The 25,408-nt window shown below is 37.3% G+C and overlaps 1 protein-coding gene across 1 annotated transcript in view; it reads right to left on the bottom strand.

The window, feature by feature from the left end:
- The window catches only part of LOC145984160 (leukocyte elastase inhibitor-like), a 191,035-nt gene that overhangs the window by 120,630 nt on the left and 44,997 nt on the right, over window positions 1-25,408 (bottom strand). Inside the window, exon 2 of the mRNA XM_083117647.1 lies at window positions 2,890-3,600. Coding sequence (XP_082973773.1) covers window positions 2,890-3,563 — 674 coding nt within the window. The 5' untranslated portion in view covers window positions 3,564-3,600. The remainder of the gene's footprint in view (window positions 1-2,889; window positions 3,601-25,408) is intronic.

Genomic DNA, 25,408 nt, shown 5'->3' with positions numbered 1-25,408 from the left:
GATCATTTTATCATCGCGATTACCCAAAAGTGGCCGGAAATCAAAGTTAAATAAATTAAATAATTCAATCAATCCAACTATTTTATCGTATGCATTTTTTATACATATCCATTCATTTTAAATTGTGCATTTTTACTTGATTATCTGAACATTATCAGTATTAAAAGTTTGTAGACGTCCTTTGGTAGGCACATCCTTACAATGAATAAGAAATTGGGACGAGCTTCGCAGCAAGGACACTGAAGGTCGTTGAGGTCCGACATGACCTTTTGCTTCAGCTACAAGATTTTCTAACGGTTGAAATACGCCTAAGCATTCGAAATACCGATGCCCTACTGACGCTTGGGTAAAACTTTTGGAACAGCCCGTAATGTCCATTCACGAGAATAGGTATCTTCGTTGTTCCATCCACTTTCCATTTATTGCCTTCACGTTGTTCTGAGTGGCCTAGTTATAATTTTACGGTTTGTAACGATTGCATTACACAGTGCTGGCAAAATGTAAGAGAAAATGCCAATTAGTTTCTTCCGCATATTTTCCGGGTAAGAATAACATCTTTTGCACTTGAGGAGAAGTGGAAATGTGTGAACTGCGGAGTATAAGAACAGAATGGCATTGGCTTGACAATTGAGCAAGTGAACTCTGAGTGATTCGATTTCGGTTATTTTATGCCACTTCTCTTGCGTTAATTGTAAGGATAACAATGTAAAAGACGTGCGCGCGCGAGTGTGTGTGTAGTACATGCGAAGTATATGAAGTACTTGAATAAAGTTGACAACAATCAAGTTGAATTCCCCATCATTTTGATACCATTTTGTTCAGATACAGATATCTGTATGTCAAGCAGATTTTAAAACACATTTCTTCCATGTATTTGTTTGGAGTGACACGTCATTACCGTTTTATGTTCTAACTAGTACAAGGTACAAGAATCTGTGCGTGGTGTATGTACTCGTATGTATAGTTTTCCACGTGGCAAGCAGAAGAGGAATTCCCCTTAATCCCTCATTAAAATGCAACCCTCTGTTAATGTGTGTGCGTGTGTGTGTGTGTGTGCGCATTTAGAATGATTTCCATTTTGTGTAATTCATGTATTATTCACCATTCATTATATTATCTTCGTTGTTGTTTTTAATTGACAACATACAATAAGCAACCAACTAGTCAACGCGGGTTATACAGGTGAGTTGTTACAGACATTTATTTTTCTAAGGAAATGGAGAAAAATCGAAGTCCTTTTTAAATAAATTTTCTCTTTTCCTGCTTTCATCAAACTCACAACGTTTAGACCCAAGGATCCAAGGACGTTGCAATGCGGGAACTGCTTCTATTTCAGGAACTAAAACATTTTGTGTTGATATTCGAAATTACTTCATAATTTTCAGTTTTATGCCTGGCACGAGAATAATTTCATTTTGCAAGATAGTCAAAAGATTTGTTTTGTTATAAGATGGAATTTCTCCGTATCTTATGATAACCTAAATGTTGACGCGTTTACTTCAAAGGACGACTGAAGGAGCTGTATTTGCTGTTGTAATCGGGACTTTTTATATTTTTGAGTACAGAAATCTACCTTTGGTGATAGAATATTGTTTCAATGATTAGGTATGCAAGATTGAGATGTAATGTAAAAATGTATGACTGAGTGGATTTTGTGAAAATGATGCTCTTCTCGGAACTAACTGTCCTTTATAACCTATTCGTACATTAATTAGATTCTTGCAAGTGAGAGTTCTGAGATTCTATACGAATTCTGTTTTGCGTGATGTTTCTATGATTTGCCATCAGTGGATTACCTATATATTTTTTCTTTGAAAAACTAATTTCAATTATGAATTTTCTGACGGAAGAAAGCAAGCATGTGATAAGAAATAATATTTTGAACAGAAACAGAATAATGCTATCAATTTCCACTACACAACATTAATAAAGAAGCTGAGCTTTACACCACGTGTCGCCAGCATTGTACTTAGAATGAAAGACTAATGCCCAGACGCGTACCTCTAAAACAATCCGAACTCTCTCAATCCCTGAAGAACAGAGATGGGTTTGAAAATTTGGATCGTTCTTAAGATATGTTAAGTCTTTTGTTCTATTTATGGAATTAGTATTTTGCTTTAAGTATTCTTAGTATTCGTATTTTTTACAATGAATCGAAGATAAGAATCTCTTATGAGAACGCACTTCATATACAGGGTGTAAATGAAACAGGAATTTAAATTATACGTAAGCTTCGAACCAATGAACTCCCTTTTTTCTAGTAAGTGTCGAATCTCCTGATATTTTCTGCACTAGGTTATATACATCACATTATGTTTTCACGAATATAAATTAATTTCAAAGAGTTCGACTATTTCCACCAAGGATAATACTCTTAACGAAGTTAACTTTCCTTTACTTCGCCTACTTTCCTCTAATCAAATCACTAAAACTAACCGTAATAGATGCCTACGTGTTACTAAATATGTGTAAAAGGTTTAGCAATGATGGAATTACAAAACTGAAATTGTCTATGAAAATATAGTGGCTTCATAATGTCAGACCCTAACTAGCCTATCCATTGCTCTTTAGAGGATGTACTGTTCAGCGTAGAAGTTGACAATATAGATGTGTTAACAGTCCTTACGCACCTGGATACCGTGCAAAGAAAGCAATAGAGTCTATCTTTGTTTAGGAATTGAATCCGATATTACAGAACAAAGCATATAACACTAAAACACAATTCACAGAATCCGAATGATGCACTACAAACGAAATGGAACTTTTGTTCTTTCACATTCTAGAGGAACGTAAATTCTAGAAAATGTGTACATGTCCTGAAAAATAGCCCAGTAATACATGTGACAAGCAAATAAAATAGTATTAAAGAAATTGATATTTTTCACTTACCTTCTTTGGGAGTTTATGTAAAAGAGACCTTTTGCGAACGTCTGTGATTCGTCGAACCGGAAAAGCCACCTAGCCTTCATGGATAGGGCGTTCACAAGGATGAGTTTGGTGTCTGCTGCAAGCGGTTTTGACAGGAGGTCTGTAATTTTGTTGTCTGTGCTGCAGCGAACCCAACGGTTTATAACATCGCGCGCCGCACTTTCGTTATGGGAAAAGTCCACCTCATCCATCTTAGTCTTGTAAAATTCATCTAGCGCTCGCTCGTAATACGAAGATACAGAAACACCTACTTGCTTAAACACACCGTTAGCCACTTTCACTGTATCGTTGTAATAATTGTCCTGGAAGTTTTCCATAACTAATTTAAAGGCGTTGTGGACCTCCGCGTAACTAAGATTGTTGAAGTAAAGCACTTCCCGCAGTTGGCGAGAGGTATTCGAAGCAGCCCCTGCACCCAGAAATAGCATAGAAAGTACATTTGTGATACTATACGGCGAGAATATTACGTTTTCCCGTCCTCCAGGCTCATCAATCAAATTCCTGTATAAATCCAAAGTAAATTCAAAATGAGCTCTAGACAACCGTTGCACATTTGTACCATAAGCCCAGCTTGTGAAGTTGCTTATCACCTGTAGAACTACTATAGCACCACACAGCAGTCGCACCATCCACATTTTCGAATCTTCCGGTTTCCCAAAGCTGCGTCAGTCTCTGAAAACAGATAGAGTGTCACCATTACACCATGTCTTCACCACGGAAATATCTTAAATACTATCAAATTTACATAAATTAAAGTTAGTGCACCTGAAAAGAATCACTGACTTGAACACGAGCACACTACTTGAACTTCCACTAAAATCGCTCTTTCTTTCTCGAGTAAGCACCGTAATAACCTTTCTTCGGCTTAAAAGTCTACTTGCCAATGAAGTCACGAATCTTCATGTTATACTGTGAACACTGAGAGTAGGGAACTTCCGAGAAACGCGTTAGCAACTCTGTACCATTACAGTGCGACTACATATAATGTCGGTCAGCGCATACACCCCGCGTGTTGTACCAAGTTATCACACGACTGGCATTTTACAAAGGGAACAACTCATCTTTTCGTCCTCTTTAGCGCACGAAGCTTGATGAACGTCACAAGTGTAAGCCAATGGAGCCGCTACTTTCCCCTACCGCTAGTGAAAGACACCCATGAGGAGAGGATCGAGGTCAATTTCACTTCAATAGCGCAATTTGCATTGGAGTGTGAAGGCCAATAGCTAGGACAAAGTGGTAACGAGCGCAGTGCACAAAATTAGATAACACCTCCTGGGATCAACTTAAAGATTGTCATAAATAAACAACACCATTTTGATTGCCGTCGCTTTTCTGGCAAACGATAGTGTGTGTGTGACTGCCTGCCCACCTACTTTCAAGCACTTTTCCTTCTTGTACGAATCATCCATGCAAAAGAGAGAGGGAGAAAAAAACCTGCATATTTTTTTCTGCTCTCTTTTTTGCAAAAGAAAGAGATCTTGTCCGCTGTTTCTTGGCAGATCTCTTCGTGGTAGAAGTGAAACAATTTTCCCAATCCAAACTGCTCGATTTTCCCTTTTTTTTTTTTTTTTTTTTATTATTACACGTTTCACAGGTTGTGCATATGAAGAGTAGAATAGAATCCCCTTTATTGAGTGCACGTGAGAGTTCTCACCTTGGATGTGAACTGCACCCGGTCACATCCCCAGTTTGACCCCCAAAATTTCGGCGCTAGTCCAGCGTCATTAGAACAAATGAGAAACTACCTGAAGTAAATACTAGCAAACTTCGGATCTAGCAAGCCAAGTAACAGCGGCGATGGGACCCAACCAAAAGTCCCATGTTAAGGCATTCAAAGCACTGTTGCACCTCGATAAAAATATACATATATACAGTGGCGGAACAGATAATTAAACAGAAGGAGACCTAGCCAAATCCTCGATAACTAGCAATACTTAGTAATCAATATCTTCGGAAATAACTATGAATAATACTCTAATCTTATATGTTATCATAATGCATGTACTGTATGAATATGAATAAATAAAAATGAATATGTAAATCTTTGTTTGTTTCCTTGTTTATGCCTTATGTTTATATTTAACTTTTCTTGTTTTTACCTTAAACCATCTTGACTTGTTCTTGTTATTTGTTAGAGTTTTCAGTGTAAAATGGCCTTAAAAGTGCTGTATCTGAAACTTTGAATAAATAAATAAAATAAATAAATAAATATTATGTTTTTCATAGATTTTCTACTTCTTCAGGTGTATCCTGACGGTGAGTATTATGATTAGACGAATTGATGAAGATAAAGTTTGAATTCAGAACAAAACTCACGCGCAAGGGCTCGAACCAAGAACTTTCGGTGGCGAGATGTTAGTAGAATAATCGGCGTGCTTAGCCACTGAGGCGATAAATTTTAAATTCCAATAAACTCAAACACACCAAAGTTAAAGAATTATTAACGCAGATACGACTTACATCGCAGGTAACAATTACACATATCATTATCATAAATAATATTTCCGACGAATAATTTCTAATCAGCAAATTCTTGTTAAGTATTTTTACGCAAAACGTTAAAGACAGCTTGATTTCATGAGATAATACTATTACTGCATGTGAACACAATATTTGTATTTGTCCTATTTTAAATAAAAATAAAGAAAATTGATATTATAATAACTATGCGAAGTACAGTAGAAATTGCAATTCTACTTATGAAATTATTATTGAAAATGAAATTAATTGAAATTTGAAAGTAAACAGTATTTAAGGACAGTACAAGCATGTTTTTGCATCATTTAAAATGCAAATGTTTCTCCTTAAGCTTACGAATTTTACATTTTTATCGCTTTTCCGCAATACAATTTTCACAACTTACGTCATTCTATTGTTTTGCGACAACATATAATGTGCAATGTACATTTTCTACCGTAACGATGATTAATTAATTAATTAATTAATTGATTTGCTTTAATTTACATAGCTTTATGTGCCACTTTTGGCTAATTTGCGAAGATGGGGATGGGGGATGATGATATGATGAAATTGATGAATGGACACTCACAAACATCCATGCCCAGGCCGGGATTTGAACCCGGGACTCCTGGCGTCATAGAGCGATGTGCTAACCACTCTTTTTTTCTTTAAAAAGGAAAGCCCCTAAGTGGAAGCTTCCCCCATCACACTTAATTTATTCATATCATTTCACTCAAATTTCTACTTCAGGACTTTCAGGACAGACAATCACAAACATCCATGTCCGAGCCGGAATTCGAACACGGGACCCCTGACGTAGTAGCGCGTTGTGCTAACCACTCCGCCGCGGGGGGCGGCTGCCGCAACGATGGAAATGAAAAATACTATAGATTATACATATGATAAACTGATGGAATAAATGATTCGATTAAACGCACACCCAAGATTTACCCAAGATTCGAACTTAGAACCCTTGGCGTCGTAGCACGTTACGATAGATACCCCATCATGGGACCTGATATTCGATGTGCGCGTATGTTAAACAAAGCAAATATGTCGTGAAAGTTTACATTTAATGTAGTTCTTTCTCTAGTCTGTTTTACTTCTTTAACGTTTGAAGCAAGGATATATCCCACGGTTTAGATAATTACAAGATATGACTATGGAGCAAGAAACACGTGCATCTATATGATAATTAGGGTGCACACATTTGATTGCAATAGGAAGGTCGTGTGTTGTAGGAAACGAATGTGCGGTTCGTTACTGCTCCTTCATACGGTTACGGATATCTTCCACTATTAACGAATTCTCAACTTCCACCCCACCCCCATGTCCCCCCTCCCTTTATCTCGATTGTAATGTTCATTCCATGTACTGACATTTATTGGCTAATGGATGAGAATAGGGTAAGGACGGTTCGTACACAATGTTGCCTTGAAGTCATGCATTTAATGATACTCCAGTCCATGAAGAACCAGTTTTTCCTTCAACTTCTTCCTTCATAAGCGGATCTCTCGAATGAAGTTCGGTAATAACCTTGACCGTCTGTTCAACATGAAACCGATAAAAGGGGGAAGGGGTGGGGTGCAAGATTGATGAGTATCTCATTTCTTTCCAAAACATTCTAAATTGAAACAATTGGCAGTAAGTAGCTGCATATGTAAAGAGGTGTCTGTTGAAATAACAACACTTCTGAATCGATTAGCGAAACCTGATACATAATATTTATATTTCTATATTCATCCGATATTTTACACCCTGGATATTAATTTCCTAAATAATCCGCATCATAAAAGATTTAATTAAATAGTACAGCACCATGAATCTTTATTTTGTGACGTACAAAAGCCTATTTATAGCAAAAGTGGTCGCTGTGCCTTCTTTAGTTCAGAACAAGATGAGTATAGTTTTTACTGAAAGTTCCCATTTACTATTCCCAATAGAGTGTAGACGTATCAAAAAACATCATGAGCACTTTATAATCCACCTTTGAAGTAGGAGAAGTAATGTTATACGCGTATGTGTTTCGAACTTGCGACACATTTTCGGAAGAAGTAGGCCTCCTCAATGGGGCAGTGGTAGCGTCGTCGCCTTGTAATCAAGGGGTCCCGGGTTCGATACCCGGTGGAGGCACATAGTGGTTCGGATTTCACTTTAAACTGTAGGTCCAGTCGCGATTAGCGTTCCTGTGCATAAAGTGGACTTAAAACACAAACTCAATTTTCGGAACATGTGGAATCTGGTGAACTTGAAGCACACTTTTGAAGTTCTATTTGAAGAACACCTTTACTAGCTCAGAACAAAATGAGCAGAGGTTTTACTGATAGTTTCTCTGGCTTTTAATTTTACCATTACATATTGCCCACAATACATGTGTACATAAATGATTCAAGATGTGACAGGGCTCTGGTTGGTGCCTGTCTCAATTGTTAATGTTTGCTGAATCTGACAATACTTGAAGGTTTTCTTGTATTTAAATTTTTATCATTTTACGGTGCTTTTCACGCTATATAACTCACTTTTATGCACAGGATTAAACATAAACGTAATGACTTTGTACTTAATTAACTTTAATAGCTGCTTCTGGCATTGTTTGCACTATTCCCGATAGAGTACAGACGTATCAAAAACATCACGAGCACTTTACAGTTCACCTTTGAAACAGGGGAAGTAATGTTTTGTGTGTTTGGAACTTGCGGCACAATTTCTGAATATGTTGAATCTGGAGAACTTGAAGCACGCTTTTGAAGTTCCATTTTAAGAACACCTTTGTCGGCTTAATTCAATGTTCGAACATTTTGCAACATATTTCTGCACTTTGAATGTGCTTTAATACTACCTCACAAAATTTGTATTAGAATGCCTTTTTTATGTTCTAAAAGTTTCAGAATGATGCAAACAATTGTTTAGAATGAGGAAATGCAAGTTGGCTTTTCATCTCTTACGCTACACATTCAAACTTGAAGCCAGCAAGATGAGAACTACAAGATGAATGTGAACAGAGGAACTGCACGTTTATATGGTACCGGAAATCCAATAGAAAATCAACGCACGTTTCATTGTCTACCAGCATTACCATATGGCATGACAAGAATGGAGAACTACTTCTTAAGGTTTCAATATCCAGAAGCATTATTGTTTCCAATTCAGGTAGTCAAATATGTAAAATGCCGCAATATGTGCCAATTTTGTGATCACTTTGTGGGAGAAAGTGAACAGGAAAAGGCGAGAGGTGTTATCTGTTCCTCAAATTCAGAAATTGTCAAGGTAATTGTATCCTATATTACAAGCAATGGTACCAATTGTACTGCAATTGTTTCTCCTTCAAAATAGATTGAATACTTTCACTTTACTTGCTAGGGACTCGTAGAGTTAGTAATTGGTTTGATTACCAAGATGGTGGAGGCTAAATGTGGTTTTCCGCTCCTGCGAAATATGACGATGTTCTGTTGTAGAAAGTTCTGCTATTATTACCTTCATATTGGTTATTTTACGTCGCTTTTCTACCTCACTAGGTTAATCGTAACAATGAAGATTAACGATGGACTGATTCAGGCCTCTTCACTCCGTGTTGGCACTACCCTACCTACATACACTGGTTTAAGTTGAGTTGTAGCCTATGTAACATTCAGTGAGTGCAAATGAATGATCTAACAAACACGTAACCATCTACATTATTTTGTACTTTATTCTGTATACTAGATATTGCCAAAATTTAGATATAATTGAGCCTTGCAAACGAAGTTATTATTTCAGAATGGGAAAACAGAAGTTAAATTTTAAGAAGGTAATTTGAATTATTCGGGTTTATTATTAATCATGGGAACACATAAAAAAGTATTCTTTGTCAGCCCAGGTTCGAAATTGGTCAGGCATGGATATCTATGGGCCGATCTTCTTTGCAGAGTGGTTAGCACAGCGCGCGAAGGCGTCAGGGACTCCATGTTCGAATCCCGACCTGGGCATTGATGTTTGTGAGTGTCCATTCATCAATTTCATCATGTCATCATCACTCATCCTCATCTTCGCGATTAGCAAAAAGTGGCAGATAAGCGAAGTAAAACAAACCAAATCACTCAATCAATGGATATCTACATATCATTACGTTTGTTCCATCTCCATTTCTTCAATTCACCATCGTTGTCATCATGAATCCAAGCGACGTACATTTACCAAGATAGAAATGGAAGGGGTAACAGGAATTTAAAAATCTAACCTTTTTTTCTCCAATGAATGCTTTCAAACTAAGGGTTTCGTTATGAAAGCACATTTTATATGAGGATCAAATAATACGAAAATTGATAAATTTGTAAAATAACCTGTACACAGGGAACAAGTATACCTTTGAAAGAATATCCTACAAATAGCCCACACACACCCACTCTCACTCTGACGAACACGCTGCTAAGGGGAAGTGCAACGCCTGAATTTTACCAAAACACATCGTTAAGTGAAATCTGTCTACGTCATGTGTACAAACAACACACAGCTTTCTCTTCACTTCCTTTTGCGTCTACATTTTAACGTAAGGCAATTACGTGGCCAAAGAAATGCAGTATTTGCTATCCTTAATTCGGCTAATGTGTGTGCGATAACTGCTCCCACGCTTTTATATCATGCTGTGCCCAATAAGCTTGTAGGACACGCAGAGGGAAGAAGTTAAAGTACAGTTACGTATGCGAATGTATGCAGATGAGTTTTCCTTCTTTCTTTCTTCTTTTAAAAAAGAAGTTCGTGAGGCCTAAAGGAGTTCCATATGGAGTGCGCCTCACGACCAACTTTCCAAGGTAGCCGAGATGAGAATGGGAAGTGACTCCCTTCGTTCATTCATGCTTGTTGCCGGCTTCTGTGGTTTGCGTAACGCTTTACAAAGCTACAGGTCTGAGGTTCGAATCCTGAATCAGGCAAGGACAATGCTCCTTTTGAGTCAATTAGCTTTCCACGTTAAGATATTTTGCAGATTATGATGTAGAACAGTAGAAGTCAAATCAAACTGTCTTTACATCGAAGTGTACCATGTAATATGTATTTATTTCATTTGATTTTTGTTATTCAGCGTCCCTTTGCTGCCACTTTTGACTAATCGGTACGATGAGGATGAGTTATGTGATGAAACAGATGAAGATATTCTCACAAAGACACCTATACCCATGCCCGGATTCAAATCTGAACCCTTGGCATCGTACCGCGATTTGCTAACCACTCCGCCACGGAGACAATATATATTTATTGTCACATACATTTTTTAGAAATACAATTTTGTGTAAGTGTAACTTACTATTCCAGGGTTTCCATTCTTTTCAGGTTACAAAGGTTCGATTTACGGATTCGATACCTGGTGCAGGCACATTGCACAGTGGTTCAGATACCACTTTAAACGACATGTCCACTCCCGATTAGCTTATCTGAGCATAGAGTGAACTTAAAAAGGCTTTTAACATTATTTTCAGAAATATTTGATTTGCTGCTATTACAATAAGTACTTTCCCACGTTAAAAGCAATTTCAAATGTTAAAATTATTGGCGAGTAAATAGCTATGAAAGCACGAATATCCTCAGAGGGGAAAAAAACTTCTTTCCCTGTCGGTAGCGAATTTATAAAGTTGGAGCCTGGGAAAGAAAATCCGGAGAGAAGGTTGAGATTGTCTTCATCCACTACATGAATTCATCATGCATTTTCATCGTCACGATTAACAAAATAGTAGAAAAACGAGGTAAAATAATTCAAATAGAATTAGAAGCATTCGTACTCGTTTTTTTTCTGCTTGTGATGTCACAGAGAGCTTTGTTCTTTTCAAATGCATATGTGAAATTAATAGAATTGAGGCACTTAGAAAGTAATCGAAATCTAGATACCAAGCTGTCTTGAAAACAGATACCAAGTTGTCTGAAATAATATTTCATGCATTACATTTAAGGGACAAATACTCCTACCTCAAAAGTTTAAACACTTCCTCTGAACATTTCAAATACCTTCTAGGATACATGTAAGTCGTATTGCTACCAGGATGGAAACATTAAATTTAATCACCACCAATATTACAAATGTTACATATTTTTCTAAAATATAACTTTTGGTTAGGATTTTGAAAATCTGACAAACGAATTTTTGTTATTTCGCTTCGCTTTGTGCCACTAGTGATTACTCGCAACGATGAGAAGGAATGATGATTAGATGAAACTGACATAGGAAAGAATGACGACTAATTCAGATCAGAAAACTTCCGAAGAAATTTGCAGAATGTTTGTCTGCCGAGACTGAGTAAAGGGCGAATAATTACACACCCTCTATCTCTGCCCTTACTATATTCTTCCTATTGAGTCTTGGGTACCCCTTGGAATACAGTGGCTCACGCGATTCATAACTTCATTTTGAAAATATTAACTGGTTGGGAAGTCATAGACTCATTGGATCCGGAAAGTTAGTTCGTATTCGAAAATTGAAAAACAAAAACAAAAAAACAAAGCTCTAAGTTCGATACCCGGTGGAGGCACATTGCACGGTGGTTTGGATCCAACTTTAAACTGTAAGTCTAGTCCCGATTAGCCTATTTGTGCATAAAGTGGACTTAAAACAACAACTCAAACTCAAACCAGAAAATGTGTCCTGCCAAAGAGGTTTGAAATTTGGAAACTCTTCAAGAGATGTCACTCGACCCTTTTAATCATTTGTAATTTCCTATCTCCCCACCCCCTTCCTACCCCATATTGCCTAGAAAGGCACTACATGAATTCAAATGCCACTTCTAGACTCACCCCATACGATTTTGTGAGGTAGTCTTGATAATTTGGCAAATTAAAATCCGCTTCGCGTAACTGTTGGTCTGTTACGAAGTTGGTGGTCCAAATAATTGTGGTAAAAATTGAAGTATTTCATGTCTTATCTCGTATCGTGTGCATCACTCACTTTGGAATATAGGTGAGTATTGCTTTTTAATTATTTCGGCATCGCATTTTTAAAGCTTATAAATATTTTGATTTGTTGGGAGAGGGACGTGATTTTTTGTACTTCCGGTAACATCATATCATTTCCGAATATCAATATGACTGACTACGTTGTGTTGCCATCTTTTTTTCTTTTTTCTTAAATGGGTTTAACTAGAACATTCTAGTAGATCTTTTCGAAAAAAAAGTATGAATTTTGAAGAATTAACATCCCATGTTCAAATGAGAAGATTGTAATAGTACAATTCTGAATCTCTAGCGTTTCACGTAGCCTCTTCAATGTTTGTGAAGGAGGGAGGAGGGGATATGTTGCGCTTTAATCTGCAATGGTCGGAAGCCGTGACCTCTTGTGTGCATCACAGCCAGCCACATCAACGCTATCCTTAGTTGAAAGGAGAACGATGACCTCGCTCAAAGTCCACTCAACCACAGTTTCCATCTTCAATACTTCATATGAATTATCCACTGCATATTAACCATCTTGCAAACATTTTCGAGCAATCAAAACTCCGTCTTCATTGCGGCGCAAGATAACGAGATAAAACTGCACAACCAGCAAGTTCTTGATCACTCCCTCCCCCTTCCCTTCAATTAAATCTTGCACAGGTCAGAAAGGGAGGAAGTAGAAAGAGCAAAACAGCGGGTATTTGGTTTCTAAAGGGCCACACCCAACTAACTCTCTCCTCTCTATCTCCAGATTCTCCTCGGCAATAAAAGCAATCGCCTTGCGTGCGCCGACAATGCACTCCTAAGTTTTTGAAACGAGACACTTTACCTGCAGTATATTGCACGCACGCGCACATACTGAGGCAAAAAGAAAACACTCACGAGCATTGTACACACGCCGCACACATAGTGCAGGTGTTCAAGAAATCTTTGGTCTCTGTTGTCAGAAGCGACAGAATGGAAGTCGAATGTGTGAGTCAATCTAATACAATTACCTTAATGAATTATGATCGGTTTTACATATTGAACTCAAGTTAATACACCAGTTAATATACAACTATACCGCAATTTAATAAACTGACTCATTGCTACAATATGTACTCAATGTTCATTAAAGAAACAACAACAAAAAAAAACAAACAATGTAACATGACTCTCTCGTGAAAGTAATCTGGACGCAAAGCAATGGCAGTCGGATTTTTTCTTTTTGTGCTATACGAGGAACATCTGGCCACTCGGTGTACTAGCTAACACCATCACCTTGCGTCAAGGGTTCCCATGATCAATTCCCGAAGAGGCACATTTTGCAATTTGCATTCTTAAACTTTATTTTATTTTACGTTGTTTTTCTGCCTGTTTAGATAAACGTTGACAAGAAAAATTACGATTGTAGGAGAGAACAAACGCACTGGAACAACATCGTGCCCTAGCTGAGACCCGAACCCAGAACCAGCTTACGAGAGATGGTAAATAAAGAACTAAATGCGCTTTGTCACACTGAGTCAGCAAGAAGGCACATTTCATTGCCTAGGATCCCATTCTCGAAAGTTTAGTTCCAGTTCTGATTAGAGTATTTGCTTATATGTGGATTGAGAGAAAATTGGCTTCAGATACATTTTATTTTTCGTTGTTTGATTTCAGAATACGTGGTCAAGCTTCGATCAACATGGACAACATGGATATATGTTCTCAGGAGATTGGAGAGAGATATATCGCCAATTGTCTCAGATATCCCAAGCTTAAAGACACAAATAATAGCATTATTTGTGGAATACATGGTAGGGTTGGTAAACAGTATAATATCTGTTATCAGAGCTTTTAGTTGCTTCATGAATTGTTTAATGTAAAACTCAAGGATATGACTACACCTCATTAACACTCGATGGTTGATGTTTTTTTGTTGTAACTGAACCCCCGTGAATTATAATTATTTTGATCTGCATTGGTTCATTGGTTCTGAATACTTGACTGTCCCATATATGCCTTCTGTTGATGTGTACCGAATGCAATAGCACAATTGTAGACGATATATTTTAAAGTATTTGTCTTTTTGCGAATCTTTCCAAGTGAAAACTAGACAAAATACGTAACTTCGCAAGTATACGATATTTTAGAATTTTACATTCTTATTTACATAGTGAATCAGTTTGTTAACATAATAAGATAGTACAATAATGTACTTGGTACATGATTGTACATACATCATACAATTAGATGACTTCAGTGTGTTTTTTTATTTATTTTTGAAAACGTTCGAAGGAATCAGCACGGAATTTATACGATAAGCTGAATAAAGCTTTGACCCAGTCAATTACAATAGCTGGTACTGTGAAACAGTCCAAGTGATAAAGAAAATAAAAAAACAACCTATGAAATACTACGGCATGGCCTATTTATTTGTTGAATTTGAATCATTTGTAAAGATCGTCTTGTTGTTAATTGAAACGAGTCCGTGATATTGAATCGCTAAATTTTGGAGAGTAGCCTAAATGCGAACTGGATGAAGTGTACGTGCAACTATTTCCTGCCACCGCGTGAGCATATCAGCGAAAGAGTATAATCACTTTTACAAATTTATAATCAAACATCTAGGACAAACGAACAATAGACTAGAACAACAGCAGATAAAAGTATATCGATGGTGTTCCAGATTCCTTCATCATAAGCAATTCAATTTGTCAGAATCCACTTGAAAGATACTGTGAACAGCGCCTTCGAGTTTAGTAAAAAAAAATTCAAAAATGGTGGTTTTGAAAAACTTAAGCAAATAGGACTCTCGTCATTTCCTGGCATTTCTTCAGTGTAACTTCAAGATAAATTCGGAAACACATTCAACTTCCTCTGCTGGAGAATATTCACTGAAAGTTAAACGACAACAAGACATACGCGATCAACCTTTGTGGGGGAGTGGTTAAGATAGCGCAGTACGAAGTCCTGGCACATAGGTTTGAATCCTAACGCGTGAAAGTATGTTTGTTCATTCATCGGTTTTACCAACTGTCTTTCACCTTTATCCTCGTAAATAAATAAAAATTGAAAATTAATAAGTTCAAATATGAAACGTTTCCGACTTTGGAAAAGAGGTAAAAAGACATGATTACCTATCAGGAATAGTTGTACAGCCAAATATTGTGTTACTTCTACTCCATTCCTTCATATCTGTAGCGAGAAACTAATTCCTATCTATTTAGAGAATGAAGTTATGACAAGGAGGAGCAGTGCTAATACGTCAGGTATCCCGGATTCGAATCCCGGTCTTGGCATGAGTGTTCTTTTGTAAGTGTCCCTTCATCATATTATCATTCATCCGCATCGGCGCGATTAACCATAAGTGGCAGAAAAGCAACGTTAAATAACGCAAATACAAATACAAGACAAGGGGGAAATATTCAAGGAATTTCACAAAACTTTAAATTAGAAATCAATTAATCATTCTTACAAAACTAACTAACAGATGATGAACGGTGATTCCACAAGTTCAAGACGTTAGTCTGAAATTGTTAAACCACGCGAGGCTGGTCTGCAGGCCTTCAATGTCGAAATAAAGCGGGAATCCGACTTTCACACATTGCTGCTATTAAATATTTTGCTTTTTATTGATATTCTATTGAAAGCAGTTTAAAGCTATTTGTTGTTGTCATCCCAACAATTATGAAAATAATGAAAAGTAATGTCTTATTTTTCGTGAAAATTAAATGAAATAATTTATAGGTAATTTATGTCTGCATAAATAATTATAACTTGTTTCAGCCACCAATTAATGTGTAGATTATCATGTGAAATGGTAAGTTAAAGAGTGATATTTAAATCTGTGTACGCGTATTTTTACTTTTTGAAAATTGATAACACATTTCAGCATACTTGTTGCGTATCTAATTTCTTTAACCTGTGTTCGTATTAACTGGACAAATCATTACTAATATATCCGAACTAAAGGGAGGTAAGAGCTTTATATATTTTTATTTCCTCGCGATGTTCTGCTCTTGACAAATGAGTTAATCAGTTCTCTGTTACTAATTTTCTTGCTCCTGCAAAATTCTGACTGCAGACTAAATTATAGCCAACAGAATCACACGTGCAAGTTATGGATTAACACATGAGTGAGTACTGTGTTAGTATCAGGTTTTGGTAACTATTAGTAAAATTATAAACGAGAAAATTGATGGGAGTATTAGTTTGAATGGCGTGAACCCAATTTTACTACTTGATCCCAAAACCCTATTTTTCATCTATAAAACATTGTAATTTAACTAATACTTACAGTGTTCGACAGTTAAGAGAACGATAACTAAAGGAGTATTTATACAAAATCCTCACAATTAACAAGAAACACACTCAGCGTACAACAGAGATGACCTTCGTTTCATACAGTGCAGGCGCCTTGTTTGGTAATGTTCACGATCCATTGTCTCCTTGTTCACCCACGCTGTGCATTCACGTGGGATGCAGTGTATGTACAGCTTCCTAGGGAAACTATCAGTATTATATGCTCTTGGTTGTAACGAATGTTTACTTCTATAATTTGACGTTAACTTTTGGAAGTTGACAACATATGTGCAGGTGTTCTTCAAATTGAGATACTTGTATTAGCTTGTACAAATTTTTGACAAAAAAGAAAAATAAAGGTGCTAAATATTAAAACATGCTTTTCTATCAAGTAAAACAATTTTCTAATTATCTAGTTGGGTAACATTTATGATTATCAGTAGGCTATTTATATGCCTGTTTTTGATTTTGTTCATTTTACTTCGCTTTTCTACAACTTTTGGCTAATCGATAATGTGAGGATGAGTGATATGATAAAAGTGATGAAGGGACACTCATATAGAACACCCATGCCCAGGTTGGGATTCGAACCCGGATCCCCTGGCGTCGTAGCGCGTTGTGATATATGCCTGTTTTGAAAATACACTGAACATTATTCTAAATTAAATGGCTCCAGTGCTAGTGATCAACAAATAAAATGCGCCTTCTCATCGTTGCCTCACACGCACAATCTGATGCACTCTCTATCACGCACGCATATGTAGACACAATCGCCAGCTTACACACCCACATATACCAGCGTTCCACACACCTGTTAGTATCTTCCCTTTCTATTGATTTACCATCCTAATTCTCCTTGACATTGATGCAAGGTTTTGAAGGTCTTTAGCCTTGATTACCTTGAACCAGGAAGCAGTTGCCTTTTCGGTTGTTCAGATGTAGGACTTCCAGTTTGTTACGTGATATTTTGGATACGCTCACAACTTTCATATCTGAAGATAAACATCCACACCTATTTCTGCTACCTGCTCTAAGGGTGTTCTGGAAAATGTTTTCATAATTGTGTTAGTGAAGTCCAAGCTCTTCCTACTATTTGTAAGTCCTGATCTTCACCTAAGGTGATTCCATGCAATTTGCTCATATAAAATGTCACTAAGTATGAAAGTTTTATTTTGAATTTCACAACATTATTCATCCACATGACCTGCTGGTTCTAGAGCTCATTCCCGGAAAAACCTCGAGTTTCTTTACTTCGGGATCGTGTGAGAGCTTTCTTGTCCTGAGTTCCAGACAGAACTTTGAAAACATCCTCAAGTTCATTCAACTACTAATCAGAATTGAAGAGCACACTGGCCAAACGATGAGAGGAAAAAGAGGAAGAAGCTCAATAGATGTTCTATTGTTTTAATCAAGACATCATTTTTCTTTACATACAACTACATAAATGATTGATGGGAACGTTTAATTTATTGAGTAGAGAGTCTGCTAATTATTATTTGTTTTACATTTTCCCGTGTTCACATTTCCTACTGTCATTATGATTATTTTCATAGTAACATACGAGTATTTTGAACTGAACAGTCACACATTTTTGCTGCAATATATAAACTGTGCAGGAAATAAACTGTGTACTGCCGTTACGATATATGGTGATAGTTCTAAATTACGAATTGTAAATACCGCTTCATGGCTTACGAAGTAAATCTCACAATAAGTATTTTGTGACCAAATAAATGTCAATGCAACATAAATCTGACACATTTAATGTAAACACTAAAGTTTTCGTATTTTGAATATTGTATATTGTTTATGTAGTCCCGTGTGTTCTTGAATGAAAGGAAGAACTGACTACCGGTGATCCGTTGCTAGTATGGTACACAATCTTCATTCATTTTTCAGCAGCAATGGCACCTTCTCCGCAATTGTTGCACTCGTTTTGATCCGATTTCGAGACTTTTTCATTATTTTTTTTTGTAAAAATTCATGTATTACCAGGTGTCTTGCCTGCAATTGTGGCGTAAGGCCTATGTTAGTCATAAATCCAAGACAGATGCCGCCTTAGGCACTTACAAAGAAAATGGACGTACTTCCTTTAAGATTCGTTTTTATTTTAATCTCTTGAGCTATCATGAAGATATCTCCAGTGAAACTATTTCAATCCCTTCTTTCAAGAGTTCTAAGCAATATTTTACACTACTTGCCATTCTGGCAAATGAAGGGAAGAAATGATTGCCCGTGATACATTGCTGATGCCTGCAATTACGCTGTATGTCCTTTGTGGCGTCATTTATGACTTGAGTTGGTAAATTAGTTGGGTTCTTACATGAAGGGAAGACATGTGTATGGGGGATGCCTTCATTTGTAGGTACGCAATCATTTATTATCAGGTGTCTTACTGAAAAATATGTCAGAGAACCACATGACGTGAGAAATCCAAGATGACCGCTATGACGGATCTAGAAATAAAGTAGGGTAGATCGGGGCAAGTTGAGACGGAGGCAAGTTGATACATTGGCATTTACGAAAGAACGCGCATGCGCTGGGTAATGTCCGTTAAACAGAAGACGCCGTTCAGCAGTCCCTATTGTCTGAGCGTGTGCATGGCTAACGAACAATTTTGTGCGCGAAGTTATCCGACCAAGTGTATTTTTCAGGGTGTAAAGCAAGGGCGCCGACTTTCCAAAATTTCTGTGGGTGCATATCAATGGCGGTTAGATCTGTAATTATCAAGTATTGTATACTTTAAACAACTTACATGCACAATGATTGGAAGAGGCAATGATATTATCAACACGTTACTAAAAGAAAATACCACATTCATACAAATTAAAATGAAAAATCTTCATAAATGCAAATAATTTTAATTGTATTGTAGAAATAACGATGCAAGGATTATGTTGTGAACAGAAACTACAAAATGACTAACTTTATGTACCAAATAATAATAATAATAATCATGACATGTTAACTTTCAATATACAACACATTCCTTCTTACGTGATTTGCACTTATGAATTTGTTTGCAATTTTGGTAATGTCAATATTTTTAGTCATTTCTTTATGAACATGCAAAATTGCCAAATCATTCAATCTTTTTTGGGTCATTGTTGACCGCAAAATCGTTTTCAATCGTCTAAGTGCTGAAAATGACCGCTCAGAGGTACAAGATGTAACAGGTATAGTTAAAATCACCCGTACAAACTTCACAAATTCTGTGAGCATTTCACGCATGGGACCACTGTTTTCTCTACTTGAAATATTTGTAATGTCTGACAAGTTGGCCACTTTTTCTTTGTTCGTTCTGCACACATCGAGAAACATGTCCCTGTGCAATGTTAGCTTGTCTTTATCAAATTCTGTCCCATCTCAATGTTTTAATTGCTTATTATTTTTTGATAATGGCAAGTGAGAAATATTTATTTTATTTTGTTTTTATCAAACTAAAAATCTTGTGGGTGCGGCGCACCCACAAGATTATTTATGTGGGTGCTCGAGCCCCGGAGCACCCACGTAGTCGGCGCGCATGGTGTAAAGTAACCTTTTGGATGTTGTTTGAAGTCTCCTGGTGAGCTTACATGAACTGTGAATTATTTTGTCTTGGTGGATGTGTGTTGTGCCGCTAAAAGGTAAGAAAACTCGGTTATTGTTGTTTGTTTTTCTGTTGTCTGTAGTATGTTATAGTTCGTTAATCGAAATGGCGCCGGTTGTGGAAAGTTGATACGGCTGAATTGGGGCGGGTTGATACGGTGTATCAACTTACCCAGCTGCTTCTAATTATTTTTTTGTTTGTTTGCTTACAGAAAATGATCCGGGATTACGTCAAAAAGACCAGTCGAGGAGAAATATCAGTTGAAACATTTAAGAAAGCCTACGCCGATGTCAAGAATGGTACCTTGTCACTGAGAGAAGCCGCAAAGACATATGGAATCGACAAAATTACTCTTATGAGGTATAAAAAGAGAAAAAGAAGTCAACCAAAGTGAGGATACCAAAATGCGAATGAGTTACTCCAAACATCGTCAGGTCTTCAGTGAAGATTTAGAACTGCAACTAAAGGAATACATTGTCCACTGTTCAAGTATCTACTATGGTTTGACGCCTAAAAACATCAGAGAGTTCGCGTATGAATTAGCAGTAGCTAACAAGGTGAAAATTCATGACACTTGGATAAATAATAAAATTGCCTCGAAAGAATGGTTTACTGCATACATGAAAAGCCATCCTAGACTGTCTCTTAGAGAGCCTGATGCACGAGTCTAAGCCGTGGTACTTAGTAGCTTTAACCGACACAACGTAAGCATATTTCTCAATAACTTAAAAGCTGTTTTGAAGTAGTACAAATTTGAGAGCAAAGATATTTGGAACACCGATGAAACAGGTATTCACACTGTTCAGCGCCTGGGAAAATCGTTGCAGAAAGGGTGTACGTCAAGTAGCCAAGGCAACGTCAGCAGAAAGGGGCACAATTGTAACACTTGCCTCTGCCGTACATGCGACTGGAAACTCCGCGCTCCGAATGTTCATATTTCCAAGGGTCAATTTTAAAGATCACTTTATTCAGAGCGGACCCCGTGGTTGTATTGGAACTTCATATCCCATAGGATAAATGACAGCGTCTGCATTTTTGCTATTTATGAAACACTTTCAGAGCCACGCGAAGGCAAGTAAAGATCACCCATGTCTATAGATACTGGACAATCATGATTCTCATTTGTCGATTGAAGTGTTGAATTTCTGCAAGGACAACGGGATCATTATGTTGTCATTTCCGCTTCATACTTCCTACAAACTCCAATCCCTGGACAGATAGGTTTATGGACCTTTTAAGAAATTTTATTTTGCAGGAATTGACAGTTGGATGACCAGCAATCCAGGGAAGACCTTTACTATATACGACATACGAGGAGTCGTTAGTAGTTCACTACCCAATGCTTTAACACCAAAAAATATTATATCAGGCTTTCAAGCAACGGGAATCATGCCATTCAATCCACATGTTTTTACTGAAGAAGATTATTTACCATGTTCCGTAACTGATCGACCAATGACCGAAGAAAATGAGCAAGATCGTTTACCTGATGGAAGTAGAATCTCTGAAACCAACGTCTCGGGATTAGAAGCCACCCCTTCCACCAGCAGTGACAATGCATCGTGTGTCAGTAAGCCCAGAAGGGTTACGTCCGTACCCTAAGGCTGGAGAACGAAAAGCAAATCGAAAAGGGAAACAACAAATGATATCGAGAATTCTTACAGACACACCATTGAAGAACAGATTAGAAAATGAAGCTCGAACAAGAGTTAACAATAAATTATTGAGATCAGAAAGAGTTAAAAAAGATTGTGCCATTCTTTGAAAAAAGGTAAAAGGGAGTCGGCATATAATAGTAGTAACAAAATAAATAATGGACCGACCGAAAGAGAAACTCAAGGTCAAAAGGAAAAAAATACCAAACAGGAAATATTTGAAGAATAATAATTCAGAGTCAGAGTCAGAAGATGAAGACGGCTTGTGTCTAATGTGCCTCGAACCATTTTCAGCTTCTAAGCCTGGTGAAAATTGGATACAATGCATTTCCCGCAGTAGATGGGCTCACTTGAAATGCGGATACGATAGTTCTATGTACACCTGTGTTCACTGTAAATCAGATATGTGCATAACAGAAAGTGATAGTGACTGACTGCATGTAGGCTATCCATCATGATACGATATTTTGTTCATGTTTGTATGCTTTTCCTGAATACTAAACTTTAATTCAAAATTACTTTCTTGCATTTTGTCTTATTTAATCAAACTATGTCACATCGTTATCAACCTACTTCAAATTAGTATCAACTTGCCCCACGATGGGGCAAGTTGAGACGTTGCGTCCTGCGTTACTAATAAGGTTCTAGTCAGCTTACAAATTATATCTGTGAAATTTTTATGTGCTTTTTATAAATGTAAAGAGTTAAGCTAACGAGTAGTAACATGTTTTATTTTCTTGCTAGCAACATAAAAAAGAAAAAAAATCAAACTCTCAAATTGTATCAACTTGCCCCGCTCTTCCCTACTGTCCATATCCAGATTTAGAGTGCGTTTATAATTTTTTTCCGAAATCATTTTCTGTTATGATTCGTGCATTTTCCCCTCCATCCGTTCAACTCGGGCCATAAGGAAGTCTGTTCCAGTCCAACTAATAAGCCGTGTTTACACCAAATGTTATTAACTTTTTGTTACCATCACGGTTAGCAACAGATGTTGGTATCAACAAATGTTGGTAACCAGAACACTAGTTTGACTTTATTTTTGATAATAACTTTTGTTAACATTTTGGCTGCATGACTACGTTGGCTGCAAGATGTCGCGTGGGGAGGACACTCGCTGCGGCAGCATGTGTCATTTTGGCCCAGCAGAGAAGACTAAGAAGATTCTGGGTGAGACCTTCACTGCGGGCAAGAGCTAATTATAGCGGTAGTGACCTGTTGGTTCTTGCCTTTAAATTGTGGACAAGTTTGGTCCCAAAGGTCGGTCTTCTCGCGGAACAATTCAGCACTTGATCCTTTGACCATTCCATCTCACTCAAGATTTTCCATCATAAATAAATTACAAAACAAAACAGACCTCGCACAAAACGATGCTTTCGCACTCGCTGGTTGGCTGTCACTGGTGTGATGGTGGCGGGAGGGGAAGCGGGGCAAATGTTGCTAACATCGAAAACGCTCTGTTAACACGTGTTGGTAACAAATGTTGCTAACATTCTTTGATCTTTACCGACTTTTTGTGGATAACAAAATTTCTGTTGCTAACACGGTTAATCTGTTGCTAACATGAGGTGTTGATAACAAATTCACAAGCCTTTTTTCGAATTTTTACCATAATTTGTTGGTAACATGCGTTAGCAACCCCGGTGTAAACGCGGCTTAAATATCGCTCGTTACCGGGTACGATGTGACAAAGTTCAATGTGCATTGTTGCCTAGTGCAAGCTTAAACGCTCAATTCAGAGTTTCCTTAAAACGCATACTTACTCGAACAACAATCACAGATTCGATACAACGTGAATTTTTTTTAATCATAGCCAGAGACGCAACCACGATTTTTTGTCTTGGGAGGGCAAGTACCAGGAGTAAAAACATGCCAATGATAATAATAATAATAATAATAGGAATGACAATAATAATAATAATTATTATTATTGGATTTTTTTCCTGGGATTTTTCAACACTTTCAATTTCACATTAGGAAATAATGGAAAACAAGCACACAAACTGTTTTCTTGAAACACAAGAATGACGAATAACTGTTTGTATACATGGCATCTGTAATTTTCGTGTAGAACATACGTTTTTCACATATGCAACATGGAGCAACGTAAAATAAGAAAATACATATGCAACACGCTAACACTAAATTGTGCACGTATTCAATGTTTTTTTATACATTACATAATCAATTCATCCACCTCATAACATACCAACAGCAAAAATAATATAAATTGTCTGTCAGATGTGTGTGCTCCTTTTCCTCAAAACAATTGTTCATATATTTAAAACAAAACTGTCCAGCAGCAACAGTCTGAAGTACATATTTTGTCTTACTTCTCTCTGTAGTAATTCCCATTGCATTACAGAAACCAATGAAATTGCGAGCGAAGCAAGCAAAAAAAAATTTAGATCCAATTTTTGCAAACTGAAAACAATATTGATTTAATAGGGCGCAAATAATTTCACGAAACGCCATGGCATTCTCTCCTTTACAACTTTTTAAATTTAGATCGTTCTATACCTAGGTCAGACTCCTGCCGCCCCTTAGTTACGGCTCTGAAATTGATAACACTGTAAGAAAAGCAGGCATTGCGAGCGAAGCGAAGAAGAAAATTTTACGAAACGTATTATTTGCATGAAATTCGAAATCGAGGGGGGGGGGTAATTGCCCTACTGTGCCCCCTCCCCCTGCAGGTTCTCTTAGCAGTCTGAAAATGCAAGAAATATATGAATACTTGAGTATCATTTTGTCCTGCTACTCTTAGAGTCAGCTAGCCTTGCTTTTCTTTACTACAATGTTTGCCCCCCTCTTACTCCATAGAATTGGCACCATAACATTCTCTCTTTTACAACTGTTTTCATTTAGATCGTTTGGCGCCCAGGGTCAACTCCCGCTGCCTCGTAACTACGGCTCTGAACTTGATAAGACGAAGGAAAGGAGGTACTGCGAGCGAAGCGAGCAAGAAAATTTTACGATATGTATTTTTATTTGCATAAAATTTGAAATGGAGAGGACAATTGCCTCTCTGTGCCCCTGCAGGTGCCCTTGTCTGTCAATGTTAGCCCCCCCCCTACAAGGTTGCGTGGGGTGCTCCTCCGTCCCCTCTGTGATTGCGCCACTGTTCATAGCTCATTTATAGCAGCACGGCTTCTAAAATCAGACTGCTACCTCCCTGTTTACTTAAGAAAGTAAATATTTGACATTTTCATTCAAATTGTAACGTTTAAAATGAGAATTTATAACCAGATAAAAACAGAATTTTGGATTTCTATTACTCACAGAAAATATTCTTTTTCATCTATTCTTCTCACTTCTATTTGTTCCAAATATATTGTGTAAGTAACATGGGGCGCGAGGCGCCAGGTGGTTGCCTACTTGGTCCACCTCTTGCTACGCCTATTTAGTACATTGGCATATCAATACCTAAATAGGATACCCTGCCGATGCACGAAGTCTCGTCCAAAACTCCATTTCCCAACCATTGCCCTCTCCTTACAAGTACACCCAACGGCGAAAGAAACCGTAGGCGAATTGTCCACCACCATTTATATTCGGTCTGACTTGCACAATGCGATGACAATGAATTGAAATAATGACTTCAATAAGCAGAGAACAATGC

This window comes from Lepisma saccharinum, chromosome 2 (genome assembly GCF_977018435.1).
Source record: "Lepisma saccharinum chromosome 2, izLepSacc3.1, whole genome shotgun sequence".
NCBI lineage: Eukaryota > Metazoa > Arthropoda > Insecta > Zygentoma > Lepismatidae > Lepisma > Lepisma saccharinum.
Note: the sequence above shows the minus strand (reverse complement) of the source record. Positions and strands in the feature narration are given on the sequence as shown.